General features: G+C 61.6%; 1 protein-coding gene across 1 annotated transcript; it reads left to right on the forward strand.

Moving 5' to 3' along the window:
* Positions 1-2,758: 2,758 nt before the first annotated feature.
* Positions 2,759-9,534, forward strand: LOC113983060 (START domain-containing protein 10-like). Its single transcript, XM_027711812.2, has 6 exons — positions 2,759-3,364; positions 7,039-7,186; positions 7,291-7,394; positions 7,487-7,604; positions 7,830-7,882; positions 8,576-9,534. The coding sequence occupies exons 1-6, from the start codon at positions 3,200-3,202 to the stop codon at positions 8,786-8,788; spliced, it is 801 nt and encodes a 266-aa protein (XP_027567613.1). The 5' UTR covers positions 2,759-3,199; the 3' UTR covers positions 8,789-9,534.
* Positions 9,535-14,038: the final 4,504 nt, after the last annotated feature.

A 14,038-nucleotide genomic window follows, 5' to 3' on the forward strand; every position in this document is an offset into this window, starting at 1 on the left:
TGGGACTCACTGTCCAGCTCCCTGCTAACAGATAATCCTGCAAAATGAGCCTGTAAAGTCCATGTCCCTCAGGCTCAGGCCTTGCTAAGGTGGCAGCCCTGATGCCTCCAGGGAAGGATCCCTCATTTCCTCCCTCCCCTCTGCTGAGCTCCTGACACTTCTTCCACAGGGAAGGATGGGACTGTCGTACTTTGGGGGTACATCCCAAAGTTGCACCTGAGATCAAAGAATCATCATAATCCCAGAATAGTCTGGGTTGGAAGGGACCTTACAGGTCATCTCATTCCATACCCTGCCATGGGCAGGGACACCTTCCACTAGCCCAGGTTGCCCCAGGCCCCGTCCAACCTGGCCTTGGACACTTCCAGGGATGGGGCAGCCACAGCTTCTCTGGGCAACCTGTGCCAGGGCCTCAGCACCCTCATAGGGAAGAAATTCTTCCTAATATCCCATAATGGAAGTGAGAAGCCATTCCCCTTTGTCCTGTCACTCTGTGCCCTTGTCCAAAGTCCTTCTCCAGCTCTCCTGGAGTCCCTTTAGGCCCTGGAAGGGGCTCTCAGGTCTCTGTGGAGCCTTTTCTTCTCCAGGTGAACCCCCCCCAGCTCTCCCAGCCTGGCTCCGTGGCAGAGGGGCTCCAGCCCTCAGAGCCTCTCTGTGGCCTCCTCTGGACTCACTCCAAGAGGTTCGTGGTCAATGAAGAGAAGTTAATCAAGCTGTGACAGAGCCAAGGCCACATTAATGTGTGGCTCACATTTGCTACACTCACCTCCTCTCTTCTCCTTTGGGGTGAGCAGGCTCCCAGCAGCATCACCCAGATCCAGACCTTGGTTCCAAAATAGCCAAGGGCAGTAGTAAACGGGGTTGTTTCGAGCCCTGGGTGCTTCAAGTGGGTCATGGGAATCCAGCTCAGCTCAGCTGGTGGCTTGCAGGGGGCATGTGATGGTGACCAGCAAGCTCTTGGACAGCTACACTGTTTTCCAGCTTGATCAGTGGCCCCAGGGGCTGCTGCAGAAGAGGAGAAAGAACTTTCCATTCCAGTTTCCAGCCTGTCCAGCCAGGGAGAGAAATGCTCCTGTCTCTCAGGCGCAGAGAGAAACGCGGCCAGGCAGGGCTGGTTCCACTTCAGTGCTGCTGTGCCAGCAGCCTGCTCCTTCCCACAGAGCCTGTCGGAGCTCCTCCATCCCAGGGACCTCAGTGTCCTGCCTTCTTTCGCCCCATGGACACACTTTGAGGCTACAAAGCCCCCGGGCTCAGGTCCCTCCACTCCAGGCTGTGTCTGGCTCCTGCAGGGCATGGGGGTGGCTGTCCCCACTTGCACATGGACACACGGGGGTGCACAAGCTCACACACACTCCTGTGCACCCCAAGGCACACCACAGCAGTGGTGTCAGACAGCCCAAGGCCATAAATCTGTCCAACCACACTTGTTCCCTGCTCTGCAGCCCCAAGGCCACCCCAAGGTCTTTCCAGCTCTGGATCTGCCACTCCCTGCCCACTGCGGCAGCTCTTTAACCAAGCGTGGCACTTGGCAGCTCTGCCTCTGGCACCTGGAGCATCCCAAGCTCGGAAACACATGGCCCCACGATGATCCTGTGCCTGGAGGAGGAGCACAGGCAGTGCAGGCAGCCTTCCTGCCCAGGCAAGGCCTTGGGAGCAGCTGCAGCTCTCCAGCTTTCTCCCTGCCGGCCCTTCCACGAGTTTTTCCCCAGTCGATGCTGGTCTCAAGTGGGGTACCCCAGGGGCAGTACTGGGGCTGTTCCCCATCCCTGTCCCAGGGTTGGATGAGGAGGCAAGTGCAGCCTTGCTTGCAGGTGAGGCTAAACCTGGGGAAAGAGTGTGCAGAGTCTCAGTGCAGGTGGACCCTGAGAAATCCAAAATTTAGGTCAAGAGAAACCTTGTGAACATCAACAAGATGGGCAAGATAACCTCAGGTTTCATCCAGGCTGGGCACTGAGGGACTGGACAGGGTCTCTTGTCTGGGACAAGGCCCTGGATTGGGTTCTGGACAAGAGGCTGGACAAATGGGACAAGCTGCAACCTGGGTGGCACAAGGAACAGTGTGGCCACCAGCCTGTCCCCTCCATGCAGCACCAGGGGACCCCCAGCTGGGTGCAGAGTGTCCAGAGTGGCCCCTCCAGTTCAGGGAGAGGCAGAGGAGCTGCAGAGGGAGCAGATGCTGCTGGCAGGGCTGGGACCTGAGGCTACAAGAGGGATGGGTTGGGATTTACCAGCATCATACCTGGAGGGCAGGTGCCTTGGTGACAGAGCTGGTCTCTCCTGGTAGGGCATGAGATGTACCAAAGGACAAGGGGCATGAATTGCAGTTTCAGGGTGGGCAGTAGAACTGCAAGTTTTCCCCTGAGAGGCAGAGCAGCAGGACCTGTGAGGTGGGCAAGTCCATCCTTCAAGACGGGGTAAAGCCGTGGCTGACTTTTCCTGTGCTGGTGGTGTTTCTGCTCCAAGCAGGAGGGTTGGAGACCCCCAGGGGCCTTTCCCCACCAGCATCATCCTGCGAGCCCAGCGGGGGCAACCTCCCATCTGCAAATTCTTTCCCATCCCCAGGTGGGCCAGGAGCCCACCCCACACACCCGGGGCCCCTCGGCAGCCAAGCTTCTGTGCACTGGAGCGTGGCCCCATCCCAGGGCCCGTGCTGGCGTTGCCGGGAGGCCTGGCCCCTGCTCCCGGCATCAGCTGATCCTGCCAGCGAGCTGGTGCTGCAAAGTCAGGCACAGAGATTGCCAGGGCACCGGCCAGGGGAGAGCAGGGGCAGAGGGACGAGGGGCTCGGGGAGCCGAGGGCAGCTCTGCCCTGAAAGCCGAGCCACCTGCGTGCTGCTACCTGCTGAATAATAGAGGAGCTGACAGCCAGCGGAGAGAAATGTGATGCCGGAGAGCCGGCCGGGGAAGACATCTGAGCTCCCGGCAGCTGCGATAGCAACTGCAGGGAGGGAGCCTTCCCCCCCGCTGCTCCGTGCGGCGCAGCGTGGCCGGGGTGGCTGCGGGTCTCTGCCCATCCCGGGGTGCCTGGGCGACCGGTGCCCGCTCCAGGGGCACGGGCTCGGGGCTGGGAGGATGATGTGAGCTGCAGCAGGCACCCAGCGAGGCAGAGCTCAAGGGCACAGCCGGGTTTCCCGAGAGGTGAGGCAGAAGGAGCCTGCCTGCAGCCAGTGCCCGCGCCCGGGGTCCAGCAGCTCAGCCTCATGTCCAGAGGAGGGGAGATGGTTTATATCCCAGATGACTCCGACTTCAGCTCCTTCAGGGATCAGTGTGAGAGCCTGGAGGGCTGGCACTGTCGGTATAACAAGGCTGGTGTGACGGTGTGGAGTCAGGGCCAGGAGGAAAGCTGCACCGTGCAGAAAATCAAGGTAAGCAGACCCTCGACCTTCCCTGCCCCAGCTGTGGGACTCCCGAGGGTCCCTGGGGTGCTGACCACGCTTGGGGTGCACAGTCCAGCCCGTCTAGGGTATTTCTGCCCCAAATCCCAGGGCTGGCAGGGTTAGACCCCCAAAGGTGCTTCTCCAGCTGCTTTATCCTCTCGACCTGCCGGGATGCCCAAGGCCTCCTGCCATGTGGGCTCACATTGCACTGCCCTTGGTCTGGGCACAGGTGGGAAGGCCCTGGGATCAGTTACGTTACGGAGATGGCCTTGCTGGAGCCCCCGGACGTGAGACAGGCTGATGGGATCCCTCCCTGGTGTCCTTTCCCTGGCTCCCCCATCCCGGGGCACATCACCTCCTATCCTCACTGGATGAGCATCTCGGAGAGTTTAAGAGCCCCCCTGCCCCTCAGGTTGTTGTTACACCTTGTTGCTCATCCATGCAGCCCCAGTGGCACTGCCAGGTGACCTTGGGCATATCAGGAGAGGTTACAGGGTACTGGGGGGAAAGGAAACCCATCTTAGGTGGGCTCCCTGTGTGGGAGCATCCTGTGGGTCCATGCTTGGCTCCATGGTGGGTGTCACGGGCTTTGGTTTTTCTGGCCACCAAGAATCCAAACTGCCAGGCGGGGATGGGATCCACCAAAACAGGGAGAGGGGCAGAGCATTTTACCCACAGGACAGCCCACCTGACTGAGAGATTGTTCAGCTAGGAGTGTTAGGGGAGGGTTACCGTGACCTGAGGAGCAGGGAAGGCACGGGGAGGTGGTGGGGAGGGATACAACACGCTGGAGGAGGCTCTTGCACCACTCTCCTGAGCACAGAACAATCAGCAGCACATCTCAGGTGCCTGCACCCCAGCACATGCAGCTGAGGAGGCACCAGGAGGAGCTGGGCACACAGCTGCCGTGGATGGAGGCCCCTCGGGGCCAAGGCGAGGAGGAGGAGAAGCAGCAGCTGTATTTCCTTGCTGCCACAAGCCAGGGAAGAGCTTTTGGACTAGAATCAGGGAGCACTTAAGCCAGTCAGGCACACACAGGTCACAGGGACACTCCCAGGGGTGCTGAGGGGTCTGGCCAACATCTCTTTGAAAGGTCCTGGTGCCTGCAGGAGCTCCCTGATATCTGGGAAGAGGCCATCCATCACACCCATCTCCCAGAAGGGAGGTCCAGGTACTATGGGCTGCTGTGTCACCCCCATCTCTGGGAAAGAGATGGAGAACATCGTCCTGAAGCCATGTCCTGAAGGAGAAGGGCAGTGGTGACAGCAGCAGGGACCTACCAAGGCCAAATCATGCCTGAGCAGCCTGATTGCCTCCTGCAGGGAGAGAGGTCTGGTTGTGTGGGTGCTGGGAGGTCGGGGAGAGCCCTGTGCTGGGACTTCAGCCCAGCCTTGGACAGGGTGTCCCGCAGTCTCCGTGTCGCCACATCCCTGAGATCCGGACTGGAGAAGTGGATGCTGCTCCGTGTGACCAGGGCAGGCTTGGAAGGACAGGCTGGCAGGAAGCCCTGGAGTCCAGCCAAGGTCAAACACACTGCCTGGCAGAGGGGGTGCAGTTATGTCCCCCTTGCCACCATGAGCCACACAGAGGGGGGACCCCAGGCAGGTCCGGGGGGTCAGGCACCATCACCCAGCCTGGTTCATTGGAAGTGGTACCTCCTTGATGTGGTTTTTCCCTACCCTGGAGAGGGTCTGGGCATGGTATAGGGGTTAGCACTGCCCAGGGACTCTTCCCGAAATATGGGATGGAGGATTCCACCCAGTCCTATGGGAGAGCTGAGCTGCACAGCTCTCTGGAACTTGGGGTCAGAGGAGCCGCAGTCTTTCCATTAACTGAGGGAGTTAATTAACCCAGAGATCACCAAGCAGTTGGAGCTTTGGATTTTTTCCGCCTGAAATCCCTTGGGATGGTTTTGGGCTCTGTGTTTCCCCCATTCCAGCTGATCACCCGCTATGCCTGGTGAGTGTTGTTTCATCCGAGGCTGAAGGGGGTGGTGCACAGGCTTTAGTGGGGAATTTGGGGGGTGCAAGGATGAGATGCTCCTGCTGTGATAAGTGAAGCTTCCAGGAGCCCCATGAGCTCCACCTACAGCTGGAAACACCCTTCTCCCTGCAGCAGCACCTCCGACCCAGCTGGGAGGCGGTGGCTGGGGCGGGGGAGCCGGAGGAGGGGTCTGGGTGCTCCCACACTCCTCCACGGTGCCCTGGGCACTGCAGCACATCTCCAGGCCTGTCCTGGGCACGAGTCCAGCACGCCGGGCACAAACCACCACCCAGGCCACCGGGGAAAGCTTGCCCGAGATTGATGGGACCTGCCACGTTCAGGGGGCCATCTCCAGTTACACAGCACCTCATCAAAGATGCAAGGCCTCTAACGAGGAGCAGATGACATCTCCTTCCTCCCGGCATTGAGAGGAGCAGGGCCGCTGCCTTCATCAATAATGCACCGGCTGGGCAGGGTGGGCAGCTCCAGGGCTCAGGTTACAGCCACGGCCCCTCCAGCCTCCCCAGGCTGGACCCCACACCCGAGACCATCCTGCCAGGGCAGGAGCATCCCTTTGCTGTCCCTGAGGGTCCCCAGAGCCTGGACCACCAGTCATCTCTGTTTGAGGGCAGAGGGTCTTTCCAGTCCCGCTCTGGGTGCAGGACCAGGGGCTCTGCCTGGGCTGTCCTGAAGCAGAGACGTGTCCTGCACCATGTGTGCAGAGCATCCACCGTGCACACGTGCTTTACAGCAGCACAGGGATGCACCACTGCCCACAGGGACACACCACTGCCCACATGGACACACCACTGCCCACATAGGGACACACCACTGCCTAGTGGGACACACCACTGCCCACAGGGACACACCACTGCCCACGGGGACACACCACTGCCCACATGGACACACCATTGCCCATAGGGACACACCACTGCCCACAGAGACACACCACTGCCCACATGGACACACCATTGCCCACAGGGACACACCACTGCCCACGGGGACACACCACTGCCTAGAGGGACATACCACTGCCCAGAGGGACACACCACTGCCCAGAGGGACACACCACTGCCCACATGGACACACCACTGCCCACATGGACACACCACTGCCCACATGGACACACCACTGCCCACAGGGACACACCACTGCACACATGGACACACCACTGCCCACGGGGACGCACCACTGCCCACGGGGACACACCACTGCACACATGGACACACCACTGCCCACAGGGACACACCACTGCCCACAGGGACACACTGCACTTGTGGACACACTACTGCCTAGAGGGACACACCACTGCCCACGGGGACACACCACTGCCCACACGGACACACCACTGCCCATAGGGACCCACTACTGCCCATAGGGACACACCACTGCCCACATGGACACACCGCTGCCCACATGGACACACCACTGCCTAGAGGGACACACCACTGCCCATAGGGACACACCACTGCCCACGGGGACCCACCACTGCCCACGGGGACACACCACTGCCCACAGGGACACACCACTGCCCACACGGATGCACCACTGCCCATAGGGACACACCACTGCCCACAGAGACACACCACTGCCCACACGGACACACCACTGCCCACAGGGACAGCCTAAAGCTCCGTGGTCTGGGCTTGAGTGCTGACCCCCTGCCTGTCTCCCCACAGACCCGCATCTCCTGCAAGGATGTCCCTGCCGAGACCCTCTACGATGTGCTGCACGACACCAGCTACCGCAAGAAATGGGACTCCAACATGATCGAGACCTACGACATCGGGCGCCTCACCGTGAACGCTGACGTCGGATACTACTCCTGTGAGCAGCCCCCAGCCCCTGGAGACTCCCCCTGCCCAGCCCCACAGCCCTGGGAGCGCGTGTGGGGCCGTGGGGCTGGCGGTGTAACTGTTCCCTGCCCGCAGGGAAGTGCCCCAGCCCCCTGAAGAACCGGGATTTCGTCACCCTGCGCTCCTGGCTGCCCCTGGGCAACGACTACATGATCATCAACTACAGCGTGAAGCACCCGGTGAGCCCCCCACTGCCCCCGGTCCTGGCAGGGGTGCCAGCAGGCACGGGCAGGGCTGGGCAGGCTCTAAGGGGCACGGGATCTCTCTGCAGAATTACCCACCCCGGAAGGATTTCGTGAGGGCCGTGTCCCTGCAGACGGGTTACCTGATCAAGGCCAACGGCGCCGGTGCCTGTGTCCTCTATTACCTCACCCAGGTGGACCCTCGCGGTGAGTGCCAGCGGGAGGGGAGGGGGCACCGTGCCCAGTGTGCCCCCAGAGCTCACCCGCTGGCTCTCCATCACTCTGGGGAGTGGGGACAACCCAAGGAAGAGGGGGGTCCCTCCCCCATCAGCCCTGGGGTTGCTCAGGCTGGCACGGAGCACTGCAGGCTCACGGTGCCTCCCCTGGGGCTGGCCCTGCTTGCCCGAGTGACGGGGCTTTGGGCTCTTGCAGGGTCGCTGCCAAAGTGGGTGGTGAACCGTGTCTCCCAGTTTGTGGCACCGAAGGTAAGCAGGGTGCGTGGCTGGTGGTGGGATGCACAGGCAGCAGGGATGAGCTGCCCCTAAGAGCCCCTGGGTAGGGGCAGGATGGGTGGTGGATGACCCAGAGCCCACAGAATGGGTGCTGGGTGACACACGGTTCACAGGACAGGTTTTAGGTGACCCAGAGCTCATGAGACAGGTACTGGGTATCCCAGGGCTCACAGAACGGGTACTGGGTGACCCAGAGCTCACAGGATGTACCTTAGGTGACACACAGGATGGATCCTGGGTGACACACAGGATGGATACTGGGTGACCAAGGCTCACAGAAGGGGTGCTGGGTGACCCAGGGCTCCCAGGATGGGTGCTGAGTGACCAGGGCTCACAGGATGTGTTCTGTGTGACACACAGGATGGGTGCTGGGTGACCCAGGGCTCCCAGAACGGGTACTGGGTGGCCCACAGCTCCCAAGATGTGTCCTGGGTGGCATACAGGATGGGTGCTGGGTGACCCAGGGCTCCCAGGACAGGTGCTGGGTGACCAGGGCTCCCAGGATGTGTCCTGGGTGACACACAGGATGGGTGCTGGGTGACACTGGGCATGCTGCTGGGGCTCTGTGCTCCAAGCCAGGCCCACATCCCCTCCCAACACCCCCAAAAACCAGCAGTGGGGGAGCTGGGAGCCGGGGCTCCATCCCCAGATCCGCTCTGCCTGCAGGCCATGAAGAAGATCTACAAGGCTGGGCTGAAGTACCCGGAGTGGAAACGCAAGCACGACCCCGAGTACAAGCCCTGGGTGTACCCGGAGCAGAACACCCTGCCCAGCGTGAGCCTGGCCGAGCTCTCGGTGCAGCACGCCGACTCCCTGGAGAACATCGACGAGACGGGGCTGTCCGAGGACCACCTGAGCACCAGTGACCACGAGGCCTGAGCCCTCTCCACGGGCTCTTGTGGGGGGACACCCTCATGACCGAGGCTTGGCAGCCAGGGGGCACGGGTAGGAATTTGGCCCCGTGCCCCCCAATAGGCAGATCTGCTCTCCAACTCCATCATAGACCCCCCTACCCGGGCAGCAGGGTGCTGTCCCATGGGAATCTGAGTCACAAAATGCTGGAAAGAGGGAGGATGGGCACCCTGGTGCCCCCTGTGCCCATGGAGATGTCCCCACAGGAGGTAGTGCTGGCAGTGGGAGTGGGTGCCCCAAGGAGAGGCTGGGCAGAGCAAGAGAGGGGGAACCCTTCATGGAGTGAATAGGAGCTTTCCTGGCATCAGGATATGCCTCTCCCATGTTAAGATCTTCCAAGGGTGTCCCTCAAAGGTCCAGAAGTGGGGGGCTGTGGGGGCTCTGCTCAGGCTTTGCAGCAGCACAGGGCTTAGATTGACCCGCTCTGGCCCAAGGTCTGCCACAGCCAAGGTCAGGCTGGACCCACTGCAGCCCCACCACCCTTTGTGTGAGCTCTTCACCTCAGGGAGCCCTCCCAGGTCCTCTCCTGAGTGCCAGGCTTGCCTCTGCAGGCTGGCTCTAGCCCTGCTGGCTCTGGGGACCCCTCCCTCAGGTGGTGTTTGGGGGGGCTTGTCCTGGCAGTGGGGGCTTGGGCAGCCTGTGTCCCCACTCTCCCGGTGTTTGCCGCTGCTGTGGTTTCTGGCACAACAATAAAGGGGTTGGTGTGTGTGCGAGAGAGCGTCGGGCTGGCACGGGATGAGGTTGGCACCGAGCCCACCCAGAGGCTGTGCAGGTGCTTGGTGTGGGTGGGACAGGAGGGTTGGTCCATCCAGCAGCCCGGGGTGACCCTCAGCAGGGAGCGGGGTGGCCACAGCAGGGCAGGACAGACGGATGCCGGGCTCTGCACCCCTGCGTGTGCGTGGGTGAGGCTGTGGGGCACGGGGCAGCTCCCACCAACGGGAAGTTGGTCTAGACAGACACTGCTGTGGGAATACGCTGACAGATGAGGGATTTTCCACCCACTATTCGCCCCCACACTCCGAGGCTGCCCATGGCTGCTGGGCTCCTGCCACAGCTGGGTTTAAGCCTGACCTGTGCAAATAGAGCTGTCACTGATGATGGTGCTGGGTTGCTCAGCCCCAGACCTGTCCCAGCAAGGTAAAAACTAGGGAACATGGCCAGGATGTCACACAGCCAGCACATGGGGGACAGTCGAGGCAGTGGTGTGGGACAACCCCCTGGCAGCACCCAGGGCTTGCAGCCTGCCCAGAGCCACCTGAGGCCCCTGCTGAGACCCTGCCTCTGTGGCTTTTGGGGCCTCTCTGACCTGGCTCGTGCTCACTGGTCCCCCTGACCTGCTGTGAGTTGTGAGTGCCACTGCCCTGTCCATGCTTTCCCCACACCTTGAGCCTTTCCGATTCACCCAGACACCCACTCCAGCATCCCGGGTGTGGATGTTCGCTGTTCCCCCTTTAGCCACCCCCTTAGGTCACGTTGTGTCCCCTGTGCTGCCTCAGGGGGACAGCACTCACATACAGAGTGCTGGGGAGGGGACAGTCGGCTCCCACGGCTTGCAGCTGGGCTGGCTGCACGGCCGCCTCCACAAGGAAAACGAGGAAAACCCAAGGACAGCAGATGTGCAGCTCCCTCCTCCCGGTGCTCCGGGTTCCTGGCGAGGGGAGCAGCCCCCATTCCTCATGCTGCTCCCGCCATGGTGGCAGACGGAGGGCACCCTCAGCAGGGACAGTTTTACCTGTGAAAACGCACGTCCCAGTCCCAAATCGCCCCCAAAACACTTTGAAAAGCTGTGCTCTGCGACCGGAGCAAGGGCATTAAACACCCTCATGGGGCAGAGCCCGCTGGCATCCCGAGCCCTCGGGGTAATGGGGTGAAGACCACCCCTGACAGCCCCAGTCCTGCAGGAAGCAGCCTCATCCCACCTCATTCCCCGGATGTTTCTCTGCAGGATCAGGCTGCAGCTCTACCGTGGGGTTATTTTTAGCCAGCCCTGAGTGGGTGTGAGGAGCTGCTGCCTGAGCACCGAGAGCCCGGCGGGGAGTCCCCGCTCCTCAGCCAGCCCCAGGGAATGCTGTGCCGGCACGGGTGACACCTCAGCCCAGGATGTGGCCCAAAATGACCGGAAATGTGGTGGCACGGGGAGAAGAAGGGCTGCTGGGGTGGCAGGGACACGGGTCCACATCCAGCACTGAGCTGTAGCAGAGCTCCTGGCCCCCAGCATCGCCCCAGCCAGGGAGCAAGGTGAAATTTGGGGGCTGGGGAGGCGGGGGGCTGCCTCACCAGCAGCCCCAGCGCGGGGATTTCTTTCCGATTGATGTGCCACCGCCGGGTTTCCTGTGGCACAAACAGGAAGGGGGCCGGGCACTGGTGTCCCGAGCGAGGGAAGGGGCAGGCAGGGTGTGGGGGGCTCCGAGCCCCCCCGGGTGCCTCCTGGGGATTCTGGGGGAGCGGGTGGCCCACGGCCCAGTGGGGCGAGGGCCAGGCATGTGGGGGCTGCAGCCCAGCAGGACAGCCCAGCTGGACGGCTTTTCCTGCCTGGCCCCGAGCGGAGAGGAGCCGCCCGCGCGCAGAGATTGGAAAGGAAACGGGAAGCTGCTGCTGGACGAGAGATTAGCCCGGAGGCAGTGATGTCAGCCCTGATGGATGGGGGGCAGGGGCAGCGTGGCATGGGCCCCCCGTCCTGGCCACACGCAGTGTCCAACGTGCCCCGGCTGGGGGAGGATGCGACTCCATCCCTGGATCTCCTGATTTGCACCTCCTGAGCTCATGGAGAGGTCTTGGGCAGCCCTTGGCCCCACCACCCCCACCGGGACCCTGAGCTCAGCAAGGAGCCCCCCTGCAGCCCCTCTTACCTCATGGACTGACCTTCAGCTGGGCTCTTGCTGGAGAGATCCAGCAGGTTTCCAAGCCCAACGACTTCAAGCTTCCCCCTCCCCACTCCTCCACCAAGCCCTCCCCGAGGCTCAGCTCTCAGCTGTGCCCTGGCAAAGCCCCCAGGCTCAGCCCCCACCCCACATTTCCAGCTGTTAAATGTGACATTTACCCTCTAGGTATGAGTTTTGAGTGTCCCTCACCCCGGCCTGCTCCCAAGAGATGCTCCCACCATCACCCCACACATCCCCCAGCACGATCCAGTGTGGGCAGGGCTGAAGGAAAAGCAAAAGCTGCTCCAGGGTGCAGTGAAAGCTGATGGCTAGGGGTGGATGGATGGATGGATCAATGGATGGATCGATGGATGGATGGCTAGAAAAAGACAAGGAGGAAGGGGGGAGGGAGAGAGAGGAAGGGAAGGGAGCAAGGGAGAGAGGGAGGGAGGAAAGAATGGATAAAGAGATGGATGGATGAGCATCTGGACACGTGGACCTTGAGGGACAGTGTCATCCTGGGTACTGCCTGGAAAGGGGAAGGACCACACAGGCCTTTTCGCTGGAAGGATCTAACCTTCACTTTGATGTTAGCTTCCTCCAGCCCTTGCCAGCATCTTCCCAAAGCCCAATCCCTCAGCCCTAGGGGTGTTTTCTGATCCTGCCCATCTGCCTCTTCCAGGGAGCAGGCTTCCTGCTCTGTGAACACCACAGCCAGGACAGGGCTCTCTACCTCTGCCCAAGGATGCTGCTGTCTAAATATAGATCCCATCAGCAGGATGGCAAACCCTGGCAGAGGCTTTGAAACCTGTGCTGCAGAAAGTGGGGCTGGTAGGTCAGGGAGGGGATCCTGCCCCTCTGGCCAGCCCTGGGCAGGCACATCTGCAGGGCTGGGCCCAGCTGGGGCTCCTCAGCACAGCAGGGCCAGGGAGCTCCTGCAGCGGGGCCAGCGCAGGCTGCGGAGATGCCCAAGGGCTGGAGCAGCTCTGGGAGCAGCAAAGGCTGAGGGAGCTGGGGCTGTTCAGCCTCCAGAGCAGAGCCTGAGAGGGGCCCTCCCCAGGGTGTGTCAGGGGCTGCAGGGAGGGGGCAGAGGCTGGAGCAGGCTCTGCTCGGGGGGCCCAGCAATGGCCCAAGAGGAACGGGCAGGAACTGATGCCCAGGAAGTTGCAGCTGGACAGGAGGAAGAACTTCTTTGCTGGGCAGTGACCCAGCCCTGGAGAGAGAGCAGAGAGGGTGTGGAGTCTCTTCATTGGAGATATTCCAGAGCTGTCTGGACACAATCCTGTGCCTTGTGCTCTGGGATGGCCCTGCTGGAGCAGGGAGGCGTTGTGGTCCCTTCCAACCTGACCCATCCTGGAATTCTGTCTCTGGAGGTGCTGCTGGGGGCTCAACAGCGGTGAGCCAGGATCCGGCCCCACTCAGGACTTCACTGGTGCCAATGCCTCCAGCAGGGCAGGATGGAAATGGTGACACATCATCTGTCACCAGCACTGCCAGCACCCTTTGCTCCATCCCTCCTGCTCACACCACAGACCTCAGCAACCTTCCCACGAGCAGCGGTGCCAAAGAGCTTCCTCTGAGAGGCAGGGGGAGGGCACAGTCTGCAGTGCAGGGCCAGAGGGTCCCTGCACACCCTCAGGGTCCCTGTGCTCCCTGTCTCCACACCCCACCTGCAAGGTGGTCCACGGGGCCACCCGTGCCATCCCCAGCCCTGGGGATGTGCCACTCCCTGCCGGAGCAGCTGGCAGGGAAGGGGGAGGAAGGCAAAAGCTGTGCCAAACTCGTGCTGAATTCTGCTTCTGCTTTGTAGGAGCAGCCTGTGATAAGGAGAACCTGCCTTTCCTGAATGCAGAGAGGCTGGTACAGGGTGGCCCTCCCACACCAGGGGCTCCCAATGTTCCCAAATCCCTGCAGTGGCTTTTGGGGGCATCACTGGAGCAGGAAAGGACTGGCTTGAGCTGGAGTAAGGGTGTCCTCAGATCTAGACCCTCCAGGGCAGGGGGAGGTTATCAGCTGTGGCATCAGGAGCAGAGAAGGATGTTGTGAGATACCAGGCTCGGACATCCTTTGTGTGCAAGGTTGGGTAAGGGCAGAACCAGACAAACTGCCAGCCCTGCTGGGGCTCTTGTGAAAAGTGCTTTCTTAAAGGCAGCTGGGCCGGTCCATGGTGAAAGCTCAAGTTCCTTGCAGGAGAGAATCCCTCTGGACATCCCCCTTCCACCCCAGCCCCTGCTGTTACCCCAGCTGTGGCTCACTCCACATCCCCCTTGCCATGGGGCACCAGGAGTAGGATGGGGTGCTGCATCCCCAGCCTCCCTGCAGCTCAAGGGAGGTTTTGATGTTCCCAGCCAGCCCC

The sequence above is a fragment of the Pipra filicauda genome, unplaced genomic scaffold, assembly GCF_003945595.2.
Source record: "Pipra filicauda isolate LSUMZ 115617 unplaced genomic scaffold, ASM394559v2 scaffold551_size315643_pilon, whole genome shotgun sequence".
NCBI classification, from domain to species: domain Eukaryota; kingdom Metazoa; phylum Chordata; class Aves; order Passeriformes; family Pipridae; genus Pipra; species Pipra filicauda.